The 21,009-nt window shown below is 35.3% G+C and overlaps 3 protein-coding genes across 6 annotated transcripts; all 3 read right to left on the bottom strand.

Annotated features, from left to right (window-relative positions):
- Nucleotides 1–10: 10 nt before the first annotated feature.
- LOC133292779 (protein FLC EXPRESSOR-like) lies at nucleotides 11–971 on the bottom strand. Its single transcript, XM_061491237.1, has one exon. The coding sequence runs from the start codon at nucleotides 883–885 to the stop codon at nucleotides 319–321; it is 567 nt and encodes a 188-aa protein (XP_061347221.1). The 5' UTR covers nucleotides 886–971; the 3' UTR covers nucleotides 11–318.
- A 3,069-nt stretch (nucleotides 972–4,040) lies between these two features.
- On the bottom strand, nucleotides 4,041–8,884 carry LOC133292745 (transcription initiation factor TFIID subunit 15b-like). Of its 3 annotated transcripts, XR_009748967.1 has the most exons (7): nucleotides 8,695–8,884; nucleotides 8,510–8,609; nucleotides 7,631–8,360; nucleotides 7,138–7,288; nucleotides 6,966–7,047; nucleotides 4,487–4,695; nucleotides 4,041–4,311 (listed from the first exon to the last, which is right to left on the bottom strand). XR_009748967.1 is itself a non-coding variant. In XM_061491192.1 (6 exons), the coding sequence occupies exons 1-6, from the start codon at nucleotides 8,804–8,806 to the stop codon at nucleotides 4,581–4,583; spliced, it is 1,290 nt and encodes a 429-aa protein (XP_061347176.1). In that variant the 5' UTR covers nucleotides 8,807–8,884; the 3' UTR covers nucleotides 4,041–4,580. The 3 variants fall into 3 exon arrangements, 2 of the variants coding, with proteins under 2 accessions (XP_061347176.1, XP_061347177.1); XM_061491192.1 differs by having other exon boundaries at nucleotides 4,041–4,695; XM_061491193.1 differs by having other exon boundaries at nucleotides 4,041–4,695; nucleotides 8,515–8,609; nucleotides 8,695–8,785.
- Nucleotides 8,885–13,239: 4,355 nt separating this feature from the next.
- On the bottom strand, nucleotides 13,240–15,467 carry LOC133292728 (phenylacetaldehyde reductase-like). 2 transcript variants are annotated; one of them, XM_061491165.1, is made up of 5 exons: nucleotides 15,257–15,467; nucleotides 14,808–15,166; nucleotides 14,507–14,684; nucleotides 14,075–14,261; nucleotides 13,240–13,606 (listed from the first exon to the last, which is right to left on the bottom strand). In XM_061491165.1, exons 1-5 carry the CDS (start codon nucleotides 15,363–15,365, stop codon nucleotides 13,462–13,464), a joined length of 978 nt encoding a protein of 325 aa, XP_061347149.1. In that variant the 5' UTR covers nucleotides 15,366–15,467; the 3' UTR covers nucleotides 13,240–13,461. The 2 variants fall into 2 exon arrangements, with proteins under 2 accessions (XP_061347149.1, XP_061347150.1); XM_061491166.1 differs by having other exon boundaries at nucleotides 14,522–14,684.
- Between the last annotated feature and the right edge of the window lie 5,542 nt (nucleotides 15,468–21,009).

Here is a 21,009-nt window from a genome sequence, read left to right as displayed (position 1 = left end):
CAAAGGGCCTCTTTGATGTTATGAATTTAAATGCAGATCCATTATTAAGTTATCTTGGTATTACCTATTGGGAGTGTCATATAACAATAATAACCAAATTTTATCCCAGTAGATGGGGTTAGCAACATTGATAGACACCATTAGGCCCAATCAAAAAAAATCAAAATTTCAGTAAAACCATTTAGAGCAAGGACCCATACTACTGTGTTTAGTCAGGAGCACCTCAAGTGCCAAAACAATCGTCTTTGGTAGGCAGCCTTATATTGCATATTTGAAGAGTCTGTTCACACAAGGCGAAACCTGTGACCTCATTGAATCTCAATGTAAAATCAAAGCCATTATGCTCAAACTGTGACACAAACAAGCAATTAAATAAACAGAATACCTTCCTCGTTGAATCTCATGGCGCATGGCCTCTATATCAGCCTTGATCGGAGGCACATACTGTGACTCGGCGCGTGCCCTCGCGAGGTCGTTCTCGACCGACTGCAGCTCTGAAGCTATCTCCTTTCGCGACGCGGCGAGCTCCTGTACATCTGCCCGCACCTGATCGAGCTCGGAGCTCATGGCGGCGATGGAGCGGACCTCGGCGTCCATTTTGAGCGATTTCTCGTAGATCTCGCGCACCTCGGCATCGCGCTCGGCCTTAACGTTGGCGGCAGCGGCGGTGAGACTGCGGAGCTCCTGCTGGGTGACAGCGAGGTCTTGCTTGATGGCGACGTGGGCGGCGGCGAGGCGCTGGTTGTCTAGGAGGAGAGACTGGATCTCGCGGTGGCGAGCGATGAAGCGGTCTTCAAGGGCGGCGACCGGAAGGGCCCGGACGGCGGGGGAGGAGGAAGAATGGGAGAGAGCACGAGAGGACCCTAGATGCTTGCGCCCTGACATTTGCACTCCTCTTCTCTAACTATGACTCCAGTTTGGTTTTGATTTCATAGACACACGAACGGAAATGAGTAACTAGTGTGTCTGTGTGTCAGTCACCTTTCTCATCCTTTTAAGTTTTAACAAATTATAAACTGGAAATTATAAATTTATTAACACCAAACTAAGATTAACTGTTACTATTCTTATTGTCATTAAAAGTTAACGAGTATAAATGTTTGTCAAACCTCAAACTTTTTTTTTTCTTCATATACTCTAACCTCAAAATCTTTAACAATATATAAATATAGGGAAAATATTTTCTCATATCGTCGGAGATTTGTTTTTTTTTTTTCTAGTAATGATCTTTTGATTTTCGTGTAATAATTTCTTTTACTTTTTTATTTTTTTAATAAATGTGAACTCCACATAAAATATGTCTATAGCATGAGAAAATTTTAATCAAAACCATAAATATATCATCAGGTATAAAAATCATTTACGGACGACGAATCAAAATTAAATTCAAGTTGACTGATTCTCAGTAACCATGTTAAACATTACTCAAGAGTCATTAATTCATAATTATTATCAAGCTATTTTTTTATTTTTTTTTATAACAATTATCAAGCTATTTTAATTATATAATATCACAATATGTAAAAAATAATCTAATATACATATATTTATTCTCTATACATGCCTATTTTCTTTTGTCATACATTCTTTTTTCATAATTGTTTTTTTTTTCAGCGTATTTATTTTTTCTTTCATGTTTTTTTTTTCTTTTGCCTTTGTAGGGTGCTGTTGATTGTGTTGGATAGTATTGGGCGCAACAACTTTAGCTCATTTTTTGACCATTTCTATTTTGGTAACACATTATGCATCTCATCACTATTGTTGTTGTATGTATTGCTGTATATGAACATATCTTATTGTTGATTGAGCGCATCCAGAGCTGCTAATAATTATTCTGGATAGTATTGAGCGCAGAAATTTTTTCTCTTTTTTTGATGATTTCTCTCTGGTAGGATAATCTATAACTCATCAATTTTGTTGATGTATGCATTGCTGTATATGAAAACAATCAATTATAGAGTACATAACTATTTTTTATTTGCATAATAATTGATGTTTCTTAATTGCAAAGTTTTGTTTGTGGTAGATATTTACAAAATTCTATGTGAGTGTTGTAGCTTTTTCACCTCCCTAAAGAGCGATTAAGCGACGACAGACGCCGACAAAAATTTTGATTTTTTTTCTCCGTTGCACGGGTACTGCACTAATATGTTTAAATAGCTTTGGCTCACCCTCATATGGTAGGCACGGCTTCAATCTATTCAAAACTATTTTCCTGATAAACTTGAATAAATCATTTTGAAGACATAACGGCATGTTTACCTCTGGCTTCATACACTTGTATAAAGACATAATGGCATTTTTACCTCTAGCTTCACCTGAATTACTTAGGTTACGTTTTACCCCTTCGATTCTTTCTCAGCCTTGTGCAGTGATTAGTGCCCGTTTTGTTTGCATGAAATTTAGGATTTTTCTCATTTACAAATGTTCACAATATTTATTTTCCTATTGTTTAAAAATAAATTGGTTAAACATGCTCAAATCAAATTTAAACTAACGAAAAAGTTAAACATCTCTTTCTCTCTGCTGAATATCAAATTCTCACCTCACCATGGCACTAATCGTATCATCAATAATTGCATTAAATGTTTTAATAGCTAATAATTATTTCGTTTCTTCTTATAGAACTGTCATGTTTACGAACAAATAGACAAAGACATATATACCAAAATCTACCTTCACCTCACTTGGTGAACAAAACTTTATAACATAAATACAGCATCAATCTATACAATAACCTAACCGCAAAGCAAAACAACTTTGGCATTGCACGAACAACACTGCAGACAGCAACCTGCAAGAATTGATCAAAGCCAAAGAAGGCTTAAAGACGGCAGACTTGCTAACTAGGGCACTAGGGATTTATAGCACATTTGAAACCACTTGCATTGAAATACCTATTTACTCTTACGTTGACCAGAAGCTAAACTAACAAGCAATGGATTTGAAGTATATAAACCATTCAACTCAAGGAAGGACATTTTAGGAGTGATAACAAATCCACCCGTGGTTGATGTGAGAACCAAAAGTCAAGCAACTCGTACCATATGGACTATCCTTAGTCACCATTAAACATAAAAAAAAAAAAAAAAAAAAAAAAAAAAAAAACATGCAAAGAATACCGCTATGAACTTCCACAGTTGGAGGCTCACCATGTGGCAGCCAGAACCAACACTAATATTTAAAATATTAGTTTGAACCAACTGACAAAGAATACATGCATTACATGATATTCCTACTTGCTAACAAGTTTAATTTACAGATGGTCCAAACTTAATGCAAGGAGGTAACATGAAAATAAAAAATCTTCTAAAACTCTTCGCCAGTTGATTATTTATTTAAAAAAATGAACGGTTTTATAATGATATAGTAGTGTAGGCATTTTATTAATCAGGAAACGTATTTCAAAACAAAATACTTTCATAAGTAGAAGCACATCATCAATAAGTTGGGCATAGAGTTTTAATTTTAAGTGTGACAGAAGTTGGGTGGCCACATATATGAACTAAAATAATGCTATTTGGAACTAATTTATCTCATTAATCTTCAAAAAGACATGATAAAAATATAATTCTAATAAAAATAACATTGGCAAACCATTTATGTAGCTGAAGTTCACTTCAATAGTCCTTCGAAGTCCCAAAACCAAACAACAGTAAAGAAAATAGAGAAAATATATACATTCTAAAACAGTATATAATAGCTACATGCAATACAACTAGTTGAATTATATATACGACAAAATATATAATCTTCACTAGTGGCAACTCAAGGCATTCTAATTGCTACATATTATAGTTCTAACTCGAGGTAACTTTATTTCTAAAGCATAAAGGATATTGAACAAGTTCATTGCATTCTCTCTTTTTTTAATTATTATTGGTATGTAGTTCATTGAATTCTTTAATCATGCGTAAAATTTGCACTCCCGGCTTCATATAATTTTATATTGAGCTGCTACGAAGCAAATTAAACTGTTCAAATCAGAACTTATCAGAACAGCTATCACGTAACCTAAAGAACAATGCATGAATTCAATAAGAACATCCAGTGTTTCTCTAATGCAACAAGCTGCCAGAACACTATTTTTCTGTGTAAGAAGAAAACAAATTACAACTTAAATACTCTCTAATTGGGATTTATTGATCCATGGAACTATTACTTAACACCAAATATCCTATCAATGCCACCACCTGCTTGAACCAGATGCCACATGGGATGAGCCAAGGATGCAAGCATTTATCCACATAACGACACATGGTTCAAATTCCAAGCAAGTAAAAAGCATGTTTTCATTAAAGCAGCACTCACCTGAAACAATTAACCTACCTTAGCAGCAAGAAATTTGAAGACTATCCACTTGCCTCTATAAAAACATTCACATAAGTAAACTAATCCCTTCCTAAAAGTAAAAACCCCCAAGCGAGTGACAAATGAAACAAAAAGAAGCGAAGAGGTCTTGCTCAAAAGTAAGCGAACAACCTACCTCTTTGCTTCCATTTCAAGAAAACAGCCAACTGAATAAAACAAATCCCTCAGACCAGAAATCATAGTACATAAAATGTTCAATGTTGAAGCTCTTAGTAAGGTCGTGAACGGTTTCCACCATAATTATCACGCCTGTCAGGTCCAGAACCACCTCCATCTCTATAATTTTCTCTGCGTCTATCTCCACCGTAGCCACCCCTATTGCCCCTATAGAATGAAAAACAAACAACAAAAAACAAAACAATTAATATATCCATTTATAAATATGAACATTCATTTACAACTTACAAGGTCATTTGCATAGTTAATAAATACAATCAAATAGTCTTTTCACATTTTGTCATTTCTGCATTGATAATTGATTGATTGGTAATGAGCTCAATACTCCAGCTTTGATTTGTATTCTTCAACATAGAAACAAACCTTGCTGTCACATGCAACGAGCCAAGGTCTAACTAAATATATATGCACCGAGCTAAACATTAGGGTGTCTAATTGGGGCCTTATCCTAATGTGATTTTCACCACTTACCACACCAAACATCCACAAAGAAACAAGTTCAAAGATTTATAACAAGATTACTCAGCCAGTTCTTGATATCTAGATTGCAGGCAGACTAAACAGATCATTAATCACAACAAATGAAGACACCAATACACTTGTTATGAAGTATGAGCTTTAAATAAGCCTGGTTACATAGTTGTCAATCCCGGATAGTGGAGCACAGTAGCTGACCCCAATAACAAAATTGCAGGATAGCACACAGTGGGATGGCCACTATACCAATTACCGAAGACTATGGACACAAGATAAATAATTTATGCAGCACACATTAAATGCAAGAAAGCAAAAAAGTTAGTCAAAATTAAAGACATTCATCATTAATAATCAAAAGTCATAGTTTACCAATCTAAGGCATAATTTAACAGTCAATAATCAAACAATGCAAAACTGAAGCAGGGAAATTTGTCTAACAAATAACAATTGTCTAACAAGTTTAGCCACTGCCAAAATATCTTATTTAAAAAAAGGGAGGAAGAACTGTGCGAAACTGAGTTGAGCTAGAATTATGCAAAACAAAAGAAGCTGAGAAAAACAGAGGCAACACAGCAAAGACCTGAGAACCAACACAGCAGATGCCGGAAAGGGGGCAGGTTTTGCCGGAAAAAGCTTGGGCTGCTAAGAGATATTTGGAAAATGCATCACCGGATCATTCATATCAGAGGGTAGCGGGGGAGACCATGGAAAACACCAAGATATTCTAAAAAATTAGATGTGACACGAAAGAACGAGGGGTAAAGTGGTATTTTTACCCGCGGGACTGAAGTAATGGCCATGAAACCTCAATAACAGCCATGATTTCTGGCAGCTATGGCCACTCCGTCAAAAAGTGATGTGGCAGCGCAATAGTACAATGAAACACAACATGGACTACTCTGTTTGGTTTTTCTGTATGTAACATATTTCATCTTATGGTGTAACTTTTGAATTATTATATTAAATACAAGAAAAGCTTTAGATGATACACATATTCAAATAAGATTTATTGGTTTTCAAATATATGTCAGTAAACCAGAGGTTGCTAAATGCTAACTATCCTTAACTACTAGGAAATTTATTCGCTTGAGTACCCTGACACACAAAAAAAGGAAGGGAAAAGAGAGAGAAAGAAAAAAAGCATATTTCAGTTAACCCAAAAAAGAATCAATCAGAAGAATCTAAAACATATTGCGAACCTCTTATTCAAATTCTAACAAATGAATACCAGCATAAAGCCAATGAACTATCTTTAAGCAAAATCCCTAAGATTATAAAAAACACAGACATTATTTTTTATCTTTATCATTATTATTAAACGTGGTGCTGCTGCTGCTGTGGCTACTATATATATATATATATATATATATATATATATATATATATATATATATATATATATATATATAGGGTTCGTTTTTTCTGTAATGAATGAAGATAATCTCTATTAAGCCCAAAACGACGTCATTTTGGGACGAAAATCAAGGTGTTTTTGTAATTATAATTTATTCCAAGGTTATAATAGTCTTTATCATTATAATATTTTAATTTTTCAATCCAAAACTAGTGAATGTAGATAACTTATCTGCATTCACTGAAAAAATATTAAAGCCATATATATATGGAGCAGGATCATCTTACACCGGTGTAAAAATAATAAGTCTTACACCAAGTCTTAACCATTGATTTTCTGCATCTAACGGTTTAGATTTATTAAGTCTTATTCATTAATTAATTTTTAATTCCCAATAAATCTCAACCATTAGATGCACGTAAATCAATGGTTAAAATTTGGTGTAAGACTTATTATTCTTACACCGGTGTAAGTTGATCCTATCCCTATGTATATATATATATATATATATATATATATATATATATATATATATATATATATATAAGAGTCAGCATTCAGTGTGTAAAGGATAAATAATGGATACCCATGGTTATATGCAGGTGGAGCTCTTGGTGCAGATTTTTCTGCCATTGCAACACTAATTTTGTAACCCCTCAAATCATAATCTGAAACGGAAGATTCAATGTAAGTGACTCTTTATGATACAAAATAAAATATAAGCATCTTAAAAACAGGAGAGCGGATGGATCAAGTACTATTGTAAAAACCGCCAGCAGAATGTGCTGCAGAGGGATCTTCATAGGCAAGGCAAGCATCACCCTTGTTGCTTCCTTTCTCATCAGTGTATATTTTTATGTTCCAAGGCCACTGATCTTTATACCCCCTCTTCTGCTTTATTCTTCCAACCTAAACAGTTAAAGTGCCCTGTGAGCATGAAACTTGACAGATTGACAAAATCAAAGATAGACACAACACAAGTAACAAAATCTCTAGCATGTTCTGCCTTGGCCGTTCACAAAGAGAAATGAACAAACAATCAAACATGTCAGGAAGCCACTGAGAGGGTCAACTATTTCTTATGTAAATACAGAAGGATTCACTGATATAACCCATACAAACATGCTCAGGAAGCAAAAAAATAATATATGAATTTAATCTGAAAAAGGCACTTTCATGCAAACCATTTCTCATAGAGCAAATAACCCTCTATGAAGAGCTCATATAAAAGTCAATAGATCAGAAAATTACTTGTCCAATGCCTCCAAAAAGTTCCCTCAATTCGTCAATAGTCACATCTGGTGGTAAGTTCGATATGTAGATTCTAGAGTTGTCACAAGAATCCCCACAATTCTCATCACACTGCTTCACCTTAGCTGGGGGCTCAGCAGGAGTTCCACCAAATCCACCCCGACTACCAGCTCCATTACCACTGTCATATCCAACAGTTGGCCCAGCCCTAGCACCACTTCGTGCATCACCGAGATTATCTCCACCACCATAGCCACCAGTATTACCCCCATACGATGGAGGTCCACCAGTATAGCTTGCAGGCGGAGGAACTGCTTCAGTTCCATAATTCGAATTATTTCCACCATAAGAATTGTTAGTGGGTGGATAGTTTCCACCGCCACCATGATATTGGGCTGTAGGAGGAGGAACTTGACCATATCTATCATCTTCTCTGCCTTGATTACCACTAAATGAACCACCTCTATTGCCTCCCCTACTTCTACCACCATCATTATTCCCCCTACCACTATTATAGTCATTACCTCTTCCTCCATCATAGTTACCAGATCTACCCCCACTATTATTGCCATATCCCCCACTGCTTCCCCCTCTATTATAACCACCACCACCACCACCACCACTACCACCATCGCTGCCACCACGACCCCCTCTATCATTAGCACCAGTAGGAGATGGAGCACCGCATTTGTTACATTCAACTCTCCTCGCAAAGTTCAAGTTCCCACAACTATATATGGCAATTTCCAATCAAATACAGAAACGTAAGAATCAACAGAAGCATTATCCACACCTCGAATTATTAAAAAAATATGAAATATTCTCGAGGGGAAAAGAGTGTAAAAATCGAAAAGAAAATCAGAGACCAAAATCTCAAACCTAACATTAGGGCAGCGCCAGTCTCCATCTCTACCACCTCCACCGCCGCGGCCACCCCCTCGGCCACCACGATCTCCACCTTGATATCCACCACCACCACCTGTAACAATTCACATCAAATTAAGACATTTTAAGACTGACGATAAATCAGGGGGGAAAAAAAGAAGGGATACAATATTACAAACCTCGACCACCAAACCCTCCACCTCCCCGACCACCGTGACCTCCGCCTCCGTAACCGCCGGTGGCTCCGTAGGACGCAGAGCCACCACCATCTTGACCATACATTCCAGACATGTTGCGATCTAGGGTTTGTTAGGAGCGGGAAAGAGAGAAAGCGAAGTTGTTTGTGTACAAGTACAACTACAAACACTGCAAGTTATGGCTTAGTGCACATAAAGACAAAGTAACCTGTTGCGGACCTCTATATACTTGGCCAAAAAAACTTGCATCCTTTCTATTAGGGATGTTTATCTACGAAAACAAAAAAACGAATTTTGGACCTTTTTTCTTTAGTAAGAGAATTTTGGACTTTAAAAACAAACATTCGCAACAAAATTTTTATAACTGCGATTGAATATCAGGGTGTATTGGATTGAAATTTTAAAAGATATTAAAGGATTGTTTTTGGACAAAAAAATTCGTTGATATTTAATTAGGATTTTAGGGGAAATTTGGTACAAGAGATTTTTTTTTTCCTAAAGAAAAAAATATTTATGAGAATATGGAAAAAATTATTTAGCCCAGGAAAGTAACGAAAAGTTATTTGGTTGGTCAAAATTTTACCGAATAATTTTACTAATGGTACATTTGATTGATTATAAAATACTGATGAGAATATTAACAGAAATTATCAATTTATCCATAATTTTTAAATATTGTAGCAGACTCTTCCTCAAAGGAAGGTGCATTTTGGTCTTTTTTTATTAAAATCCGAATCTGATTTCATGGTAAAAAATAATACCATATATTTTGTGGGATAATTTTTTAGTTGTGTTTAGTATAAAATTGAAATGATGGGTAGTTTTTTTTAGGATTCTTTATACCAAACACGGGTGAGAATACTTTTCCATGTTCCAAACATCCCCTTAATGGATTGAAAAAAAATCACGTGATATCCGATTAGGATTTTAAAGGATTATTTTAGAATCTGTCCAAATCCTTGGTATTCAATCAGGATTTTAAACAATGGAATCACAATCTTGTGGTATTCAAAAATTCGACGATTTTAATGGATTTTCTATTGGTGTAGATTTCGTGAGACTTTTTAGTGAAAAATATAAATAAGATGTCTCTCTCACAATCTCACCCCAACTCTAAGGATCTCTTGAGATTCTTCTATTGCAGTGTTTTCTTCTTCCTATGGTAGGTTGACTACTCGAAATTGGATTCCGTCATTGGAGCTTCGTCAAAAAAAAAAGAAAAAAAAAAGCATATTTTTGAGCAATTTTCATCACAAAATAACTCAAAAACAACAAACCAACGAGATTTTAATATAATATGTCTCAAAAATAACATATTTTTGAGCCATTTTTTAGAAATTTTGGAAGTTTAAAAAGTGATTTTTCAAGCTATGGGTCGCAGTTTTTCTTGACACAAAATGTGCTTTTTGTATTAAAAATAACATAAAACAGTGAAATAATAACAGGGGAACTTTCGTATTATTTTCGTTTTACATCAATGAAACAAAATTAATTTAAAGAAAGATTGAAACTTTCATAATATGAACCTTATATTTCGTAACAATACATTCATGAACGAAATTCCTTCACTATTGGAAACTATTTCAAACAATTTTTATGTCAATAGATATCTAAAAGCTTGTTTCTCAAAAGTCTCAAAGCAATTTAAGGTTTCAATGTATCGATTGAAAAAAATTTGAGAAATTTTCAAAACTTTCATGTAATTAAACCCAAAATTTCAGATTCAAAATTTTCTTAATATTCAATGAAAATATGCATATGATATATGGTTAGAAAATTCTAAAAACCCCAAATTTTTCAAGATCAATTGCAAAAAATTTCAAACGAAATTTTATCATGAACTTTAGGTTCTATATGCAAATTTAGAATTACTTTTATAATTAAAAAAAAAATGAGTCTTATAATCATATATGCATAGCTTTGATACCAAATGAAGAAGATGATTTTCAACCCATTAGATATGTGAAAAGCTGTTGTTTAGTAATTTTGAATGTTTGTTAAAAATTATATTAATGTTTGGGGCAAGATATTCTTACCACCAAAATTTTTTACCACATTTACAACCAACCTAATCACCATTGATTTTCTTCAATCTAACGATTATAATTTATTGGGAATTAATAAATACGACCTAATAATTTTCAATAAATTTTAACCGTTAGATTAACGGAAATCAATGGTGATTAAGTTAATTATAAAGGTTGTGAACTTTTTTTGTGGTAAGTATATCCTTCCCCGTTATGTTGTACTGATTGAGAAAATTATATTTGGTTTTACTTTTTTTATTAATTTCATTGTATTTCTTTGTTATTTTTGTATGAAGAAGATTATACTTACAACCTATTTTTGTCTACAACCTTTTACAACCATATCTTAACCGTTGATTTTCGTCAATCAATGGTTATTATTTTCGCAAATCAAACTTATTAATTAATATTTAATTTGCAATGAATGATATAGTTGTAAAATATTGTAAACAAAAATAGTTTGTAAGTATAACCTTTTCCTTTTGTATTGACTCTTGTAATTTTGAATGTTTGTTAAAAATTCATATGATTTTTTAAAATCTTATTAATCCATATTGTCCTCTCAAATTTTAAAATCAAATCCTATGAAATATTGATTGTAAAAAAAGTCTTTTAAAAAAGTATATAAAGTCTCACCAATTCTAAAATGTCATTTAAAATCGGTAAGATTTTTTATCTCAAAAAAGTCTTTTAAAATCCTAATCAAATACACCCCTTAACCTATCTCCATTTTTTAGACGAAAATAATTATATATAAAATTACAATCTATGTTGTCATATTCAAAATTATGAATAAAGATTAAGAGATATGATAAAGACAAAAAAAAAAATCAATTATTTTTTTCTCTTCATAGCATTATTTTTCTCTTGATAAAATATATTCTTATAAAAATGGAAAATATTTTTCTTGATAGCATTATTTTATCGCAAACAGGTGAGTTGTTAAACCCTATCATTTTTGTTATGCGTTATTATCTTATTCTCTGCAAAGTATGTTTTCAAACGTAGTTTTCTTTTTATGAAAAGCGTTGATTTTGTTGCAAGTAATTACTGTTACTTTATCTTTTGAAAAGCTCTTGCCTTTGCTCCTCCCTTTTTTGCTGTAGTAGATATTAGTTGTTCACTAACTTTTATCACTCACTCCAAATTTCTGTTTTTCTTATATGGATAAAACACTTCTTCTGCATCATTAGTGGAGTTTTTTTGCAGCCATAGACTCACCAAAATTTGTGCCATGTTATTTTCATTTTATTTTTTCAAAAAACTTGGTGGGACCCGTAGTTGTTTTTCTCTGCGGGAAAATCTAAACCTCTGTAGTAAGTAGTAACAGCTAGGGTATAAAGCCCTTCTTATGTATGGGGAAAGGAACAGCGTCCAGGCCATCTTTGAGAGAGTGAAGTCTTCTTTTGGGTTAGCCCACATTTGTCCTGATATCCAATGGTAATCAACCTCCTCCTCCTTATTCTTCTTCAATTTTTTTTTTTATTAATAAAAAAATTTGGGTAGTGTATGTGGTTACTTTAAAATCCGTTGAAACTCTATTCAATATACTATTGTTTTCTCTTACCGTGATTTTGGTATAATCTTTATTGCAATGTATAATCTCCACACTGTATGATCGACTCATTTTTTTTTAGTACAAAAAAATTTAGATGGGGTTAAACAAGAGTAATCCACTAGGGTCAGGGCAATCGACTCATTTGTGAGTGAATAATATGTGACAAGTAGATTAGGCATTCAGTGTATAATGTGGTGTAAAAACTGAGATGTATAGCAATGTAGCTGGATTCTCAATTCAGAATATTAGACCCTATACTTAGAGCCTGTTAAAACTATGGCAATGTAAGGGATTCAGCATAACAGACGTACATTTTTTTTAATTTTTTTTTGTACATTATAACTTCTAATTATTTAAAGTAAAAGACAATGTGAATTGGTAACAATTAATAGAATTCAGGTTTTTCCTAATGAACCCATATGCTTATGAAAATTGAATTTGAAGGATAGCTTGGAAGACTTGTTTATTTGCTTTTAAACAGTAATACAATCATGAATGGTAGCTTAAAAAATATATACACAAATGCAATCTATAATTTGCTGGGAGACTGACTACGAAAGGTTTATTTAGTATATAATATTGGTAGCTTGACTATTGATGGTATGGCGTGAACTACGCTAAGAGTAGTTCAATATCTACGGAAATGATCAAATCACCAATCTCTACAAATAGAATCAGAATACATGACAATTTTCATAATTTTTTCCCACATGATCATAAAAAGTATTTATGTGATCTGCAGTTCCCAGCATGTTTAAAGCACGAAGAAAAGTTCAGGAAACAGACATATAATTTCAAGTCCTTAACCTCCATATTTATTTTAGTTTTATTTAAAGGGAAAAAAGAAAAAGAAATGACAATAAATATTCAAGTTAGCGTCACTTCGCATAAGCATTGAGGAAACAGATTATACAGACTCAACTCATATGCCATAAGGACTCATTGAGACTCAACTCTCCATATTTATTTTAGTTTTATTCAAAGGAAAAAAAAAGAAAAAGAAATGACAATATTCAAGTCAGGGTCACTTTGCATAAGCATTGAGGAAACAGATTATACAGACTCAACTCATATGCCATAAGGACTCATATTGCAGCCCGTCACCTAACTATAGTCTATACTGAGTGGCATAACTGGGGTTCCAAATAGCAGCAGCAGCATCATTCAAGAAATGAACCCTTTGTTCTTCAAACTCTCTACAGCATCCTTAATAATTTTCTCCATTGGAATGAACTGCAAACCCAAATCCATAAGTTTCTTCGACCCATCCTTTGCTCTCAACAATCCTGGTTGGGTATCCCGTGGTATCCTTTAAGGGGAAATGAAACACAGAGTATGAGCAAGTTTTGGATAATATGATCACTAGTGGCACTACAACAACCTTATATTTTGATTAAGATCACAACACACTGGCTAATCTAAAAGAAATATTCAGCTTCAAATCCCTACTCAAACTTACTAATAACTCCTTCCTTTTGCATGTTTGAGAAAGAATACAACATGAACTATTCATTGCAGCAAAAAGCCATGTAGGGTAAAGTATAGTTCATAACTTAAAAACAAGAAACCACAACCCGATGATTGATTAGTTAGTGCATGACTGAAAACCATTGTCCTGCCCATTAACCAATTTGCTTGGTGTTCAGAATAAGAATGAACAGTTCTTCAACAACCCATTCAAGGACCAAGCACCATCACTAATATCTTAAGGTACTTACCCGTAGATGATTGCATTGCATTGCATTGTCAATACATCTAGCAAGTTTGGCTTACTTACCTAGGCACATTATATTCTGGATAAAGTTCAGCAACTTTTGCGACAAAGTCGCCATAGTGAGAGATAGCTTCAACGCACATATGCCTGCCAGCTGCTGCTTTGTTCTCATACACCAAAATATGCGCCAATGCTACATCTTTAAAGTGGACCGATCCCATGAAAAAGTTCTCGTATGTATCAGCGCAGCCTGCAACAACACAACAGAGACAAAATCACAATTCTTGGTAAACCCCTAAAAATCCTAAATTGAGAATATTTTATATACAAGTTCAACATAAGCATTAGGGCCAACAATTAAGGGACTTTCCCAGCTCACATAGCCAATTTTCACAGAGAACATAGCAGAAAGCAACTCAAACATAGCTAGGATCAAAGCAACTCCTAAAGCACAACTAGAAATAGGAATTTGCAAACAATGAGGTTATTAGTCACCTATATATAATTCACCTTGAAGAAGGCGCAGAAGCATGAGCATACTAGCATTAAGTCTTGGTGGAATAACAGGGCCCATGACAGTACCAGGATTCACCACCACAACATCCAAACCATTCTCCTTGGCAAAATCCCAAGCAGCTTTCTCAGCTAAAGTCTTGGACATTGGATACCACAACTGTTCCATTCCAGTTCCAAAAAAAAAAAAAAGAAGCTAAAGTCAGTGTCACACTCACAGAGTCTCACACAGACACAGTTACACTTAATGGGTACCCAAAAAAACACAGAGAAGAAAACAAACCCCTTTTTGCTTGCAGTATTCAATGTCAGTCCAGCAATCCTCTGTCTTGACAACATCAGAAGGCCAAGAGGGGCTAGGGATAATCGCGGAGATGGAGGAAGTGAGAACCACGCGCTGCACACCTGCTTCCTTGGCCGCCGCAAGGACATTCATGGTGCCCTTAATCGCGGGATCCAGAAGCTCCTTCTGAGGGTCATGGACTTGGTCGACGATGCATGGGGAGGCGAGGTGGAAAACGCCGGCGCAGCCACGGACTGCGGCGATGATGGAGTCGTGGTCGAGGAGATCGATCTGGAAGAGACGGAGGCGCGTGGGTGCTCCTTCGAGGGCTTCTAGATGCTTCGTTTCGGTGTCATCGTCTGTTAGTTCAGAAAAGGGAAAAATAAGTTAGAAGGGGGTTTGGTTATGTGTTTTAGTGCAATTGAAATTAATGAAAATAAGTAACTAACTGAGATTTTGGACGGTGGCGTGGACGGTGTAGCCGCGATCTAGAAGGAGATGAACCACCCATGACCCAATGCATCCACTCCCGCCAGTCACACATACCACCTTCGACATCCTGGGATGCTGTTACTGTCTCTCACCGCTCACAAGTCATATCAACCTCATATTTCTATACTTCTCCTTTTGTTAGTGTTTCTGGGAAATTTGTTTGGTGCATAAATTTGGTACATCTTTCACTTTTAGTACATTTTATTTTTTTCAAATCAATAATAAATTTTATTTTAAAATTAAAAGAGAGAGATTTAATATAAATAAAACATGTGTCACGGTATCAGTGAAAGATACACTCAGTTTCCGGTGTATTCATAATATCAAAGATATTCTTGTGTTTCTGACTTCTTCTTCTTCTTTTTTTATTTTCTATCAATCTATGCCTCCAAAAATTTACGAATATTAATCAACAAATATTAAATAATAAGAAAAAAAATTAAAAACGTGTATAAAAATTCATTGATTTTTGTCGTCAACTTACTTTATTAATTTGATATTTTTATATTAATATATGATAGAAAGTTATATTTATAAATTTTTTTATTTACAAACTTAATTATGTATTTCAAAAAACACATATTTAGGTGTTTGTATTTCCTAAATTACATAATTGAATTTATAAAAGATATTTATAAATATAATTTTTTCCTAATATGTGTTGATTAAAGTGAAAAATATTAGATCCCTTAAATAAATAATTAAATTTTTATGTGCGTGGTATGAATATTCTAAAAAGTTAATTTTTTTTTAAATTAAACAGACTAAACCTAAAGCGGCAACAAACACTAGATAAGTAGATAGTACTATAGCATATAGTCGTAGAACACAACGTACCACGAGCTTCGTAATTTTTTTAATTTAAAAAAGTGTTTATTTTTTTATAAAAAATTAAGAATTAATTCCCAAGTTTGCAAGTAAAATTATTCTTATACAAAAATGATTTTACTGCAATTCTCTGCCTAAATATAATAGCAAATAAAAAAAAAGTTTGTTTTTTCTATTGTGATAACTTATTTATATTGAGTTCAAAATAATATTATTTTGAAGCAAAAATTAAAGTATTTTTGTAACTATAACTTATTTCAAGATTATAATAATTTTTAATTTTTTAACACAAAATAATATCATTTTAAAAATAAATGTAAATAATTTGTTTATGTCAATTGTAAAAATATTAAAGTCACAAAAATATAGAATAATAATAATTAATTAACAGATATAATTCAATAAAGCATAACCTTCGTAAACGTACGGAAATCAATAACGGACAAAATAAAAGTGAACTGAATTTGGACGCGAGACAAGAGAATAAGACAACCAAGAGCATAATTTTGGACACGAATTTGGTCCCTTCGTGTCGTCACCTTTTGCATCTGTGGTTACACTAGCTCCGTCCAAGTGTAATACATACACAGATGCAGAACCCAAAACATTGTATGTCGTATCGATTCTCAAGAGACAATTGGAAACTTGAATAAGCCTGCGAGTGTTTGGTTCAAATTTTTGGAGAGGATTATCGGTAATTCTTTTTTGGTAAATGTAATTATTACGTTTGGTAGAAGGAATAAATTACGATTCTCGGATATCCAAGGATTACCGGTAATTAGATTTATAAAGAAAAGTCACTATTCAGATTACCAAAAATAATATGGTAATTTGGAATACCAATCAGAATACCAAGTAAAGGGAAAGCACAACAATAAATTTTGAGACAAAAATATCCCAATATACATAAAAATCTAGACCCAATCTATCAATTACAAAAATAAAAATAGTTTGGGGTTATTTTTGTAAAATAACCTCATATTCCAAGTCATATTTCGTTATAAACCAAATATGGAATCAGTAATTTTTATCCAATATTCCCGGTAATATTTTGGCGAACCAAACACATCTTTTGTAAGATTCCAAGTAAACTCAATTTCTACTGAATTCCCATTAATCATGATTCCCGGTCACCAAAAAAATTTCTCTTATACCAAACACACCCTAAAAATGTATTACGTGGAAAGTAGTAAAAGAGAAATCACTATCAGTGAGTTTATATACTCCTGTATACCGAAGGTCATTTCCACGGCTCTTTCACCAGCAGGGGGATTTTTAATGTATTTATTTGTTATTTGATTCCTAAATATTTATAACGGGGTTGTTTAGTAGTGTGGAGGTTCAGTGGTATCGAATGTCGTGACCCCCTGACACTTATTTTATTTTTTTCAGATGAGTATAGCAGCTTTCATTTTTTTACTCACATAATTGTGTCAAGTGGTATAATTATATTAGTTTCGTTATCATAAAATTTTGAAAAATTATTATTTTTTATTCGATATCTAAATCAGATGATTTTTTTTATTTCAAATAATTTTTTGAGATCTCTTGATAAGAATGGATTTTCCTTGGTAGGCGCAGTACTTGACAATAGTCCAATAAACTCATAAGGGAAAATGGATGAAAACATAGAAGAGTATCAGCCCAATACAAAGGTCAGGATGTCTAAGAGGAGCAAGGTCAAGCCCAAGTGGATGAGGGATTTTACTGCATAGTATACTTGGTTGAGAGGAGTGACTATTTGTTTTTGTCTGTAGTTAATTGAATGGGGGAGAGTGTATTTCCATTCTGTTTTTCATTCTGTTAGCAGGCATAAGTCATGCCAAGCGTGTAGATGCTGGTGCATGCCTTTGTTTTCTGTTATTGGTGAGAGAGTAGGGTTATAAATACCTGTGTATCTTACCACAAGAAAAATAAGAAATTGTTCATTCCAGAAATCCTGGTTTAGGAGGCGCAATCTTTCCTCGAATTGAGATCCTTATCCTTTTTTCTGTTTTTATTCACTGATAGATAACTTCCCTGTTATCAATTGGTGCCTTCATTGAGTACGTTTCACCATGACCGGCCACACTCCACCTCCCGAACCCATTGATTCCACCCTCGCCAAGCTTCTGCAATCCCAGCTGGTCCTTCAACAAGAATTAAAAACCATGGCTCATAAGGTTTCTTCCTTGGAGGCTAGAGTAACTTCGTCAGGTTCCAATGCCTCAAATGCTACTTCCACAACTCACACTACAACCATTCCTACCGCAATTAAAGCTGCCACCATCAAGTTGGATGTTCCACGCTTTGATGGTTCAGATCCCTTAGGGTAGGTTTTCAAAATCACCCAGTTTTTTGAATTTCATGGTACACCTGAAGACCAACGGCCCAGAATTGCTTCCTTTTACATGGAAGGCGAAGCTCTGAATTGGTATAAATGGATGTTTGCCAATGGTCAGGTCACTTCGTGGTCGGCATTACTTCACGCTTTGGAACTCTGTTTTGCCCCTTCTCAATATGAGAACCCCAAGGGTGACCTCATGAAACTTCTCCAAACGGGATCTGTGCGTGAGTACCAATCTCAGTTTGAAGTCTTAGCAAACAGATGTATTGGACTACCACCTCCTTACCTCCTCAGCTGCTTTATCTTTGGTCTCAAACCGGACATTCGCAGGGATGTTCAAGCTCTTCAACCTATGTCCTTAGCCCAGGCAATCGGGCTAGCCCATCTCCAAGAGGACAAATTAAGCGACCAGAAATCAGCTTTTAAACCTCGACATTCTTTTACGTCGTCTTCAGGGGGATATAACAGAGCTCTGTTGTTAACTGCAACGATGAACAAGGGTGTTGCATCTCCATCCAGTCATGCAATAGGTTCTGAACCTAAATCGTTTTCCGGATCTAAACCGCAGATTAAACGTTTATCTCCAGACGAACTTCAGGTCCGGCGCGAGAAAGGTTTACGCTATTATTGCGATGAGAAATACCATCGCGAGCATCGCTGTAAACGCACCTTCATGATTCTGCTTGTGTCGCCCGAAACAGAGGACATTCCTGACATGCATCAGTTATTAATGGAAGATACTGATGCGACTCCTCTTGTTGCTGCACCTTCGAACCTTCACGGCTAGGAAGACGCTGCTCAGATAAGCTTCCACGCATTTTTGGGTCACACGGTCCTCAGACCCTACGCGTACAGGGCCGAATTGGTAAAGGCCAACTGACAGTCCTCATAGATAGTGGGAGTACCCACAATTTCGTTCAGCCAAGGCTCGCCCGTTTTTTGGGCCTATCAGTGCAACAAGCCCAAGGGTTCCAAGTTTTGGTGGGCAACGGTGAGGAGTTAAATTGTAACTCTTGGTGTAAGCAAATTCCTTTAGTTATTGGTGATCACTCTTTTATTGTGGATTTATTCCTGTTACCTATTTCTGGGGCCGATTTGGTCATGGGGGTCCAATGGCTAAAAACATTGGGGCCCATCCTTACGGATTTCGATAGTTTGACCATGAAGTTTATTAGGGATGGCAAAGTTGTTACTCTCCAAGGAAATCCCACCATGGCGGCCCAAAGTGTTTCGGTGGCCCAAATGCGTCGCATGGTTTCTACCAATTCCATTACTGAAATGTTTCACCTCCAAGGCTCACTGTCACCACCGACTGCACCGTCTCCTGACACCGTTCCACTTGAAATTGCTGACCTCCTCACTCGATTTGCAACTCTTTTTGACAGCCCGACCGTTCTTCCTCCACCCAGATCGACAAATCATCATATTCCATTGTTGGACGGAGCTCAGCCTGTCAATGTTCGTCCGTATCGGTACCCGTATTTTCAGAAAAGAGAGATCGAACGCTTGACATCTGAAATGTTGACAACCGGTATCATCCAAAATAGAAATAGCCTTTTCTTCTTCTCCTGTCTTACTTGTCAAGAAGAAGGATGGTTCATGGCGTTTTTGTACTGACTATCGGGCCCTCAACGCCATCACACAGCGCGATCGTTTTCCAATTCCCTCCATAGACGAGCTGCTCGATGAACTCTATGGGGCCAGTTGTTTTTCGAAGATGGATTTACGTTCCGGGTACCATCAAATTCTCATGCATCCAGCTGACATCCCAAAGACAGCCTTTCGCACACACGAAGGTCATTTCGAATACTTGGTTATGCCGTTTGGGTTGTGTAATGCCCCGGCTACATTTCAATCCACCATGAACTCTTTATTTAAACCTTTTCTTCGTCGTTTTATCATTGTATTTTTTGATGATATTTTGGTGTTTAGCAAGTCTTTAGAGGAACACATTCTGCATTTGGAGGAGGCATTCACTCAACTGCTGCAGCACAAATTTTTTCTCAAAAAATCCAAGTGCACGTTTGCTCAAGGTTCTTTGGAATATCTTGGGCACATCATTTCTAAAGATGGTGTTGGTCCTAATCCTGAAAAGATTACTGCGATGTTGGCTTGGCCACCCCCTGTTTCTCTTAAGCAATTACGTGATTTTTTGGGGCTGACCGGATTCTACCGAAGGTTTGTCAAAGGGTATGCTTCCATTGCTGCTCCGTTGACTGACTTGCTAAAAAAGGATGCCTTTGTCTGGTCACCTGCAGCTCAAGAGTCTTTTGAACAGTTGAAGCATGCTATGACTCAATCCCCTGTATTAGCCTTACCAAATTTTTCTGTTCCCTTCACAATTGAGACGGATGCCTCTGGGACTAGCATGGGTGCTGTACTCCTCCGACAAGGACACCCTATAGCTTATTTCAGCAAAAAGTTCTGTACTAAGTTGCAAACCTCCTCTACCTATGTTCGTGAGCTGCACGCCATAGTGGAATCGATTAAGAAATGGCGCCATTATTTGTTAGGGAGGAAATTTACCATTCATACTGACCAACGCAGTCTAAAGGA

The sequence above is a fragment of the Gastrolobium bilobum genome, unplaced genomic scaffold (genome assembly GCF_033153095.1).
Source record: "Gastrolobium bilobum isolate Gb01-03AN ecotype WA unplaced genomic scaffold, APGP_CSIRO_Gbil_v1 utg6105, whole genome shotgun sequence".
Lineage (NCBI taxonomy): Eukaryota > Viridiplantae > Streptophyta > Magnoliopsida > Fabales > Fabaceae > Gastrolobium > Gastrolobium bilobum.
The sequence above is the reverse complement of the archived record's forward strand: the minus strand, read 5'-3'. Positions and strand labels throughout refer to the sequence as shown.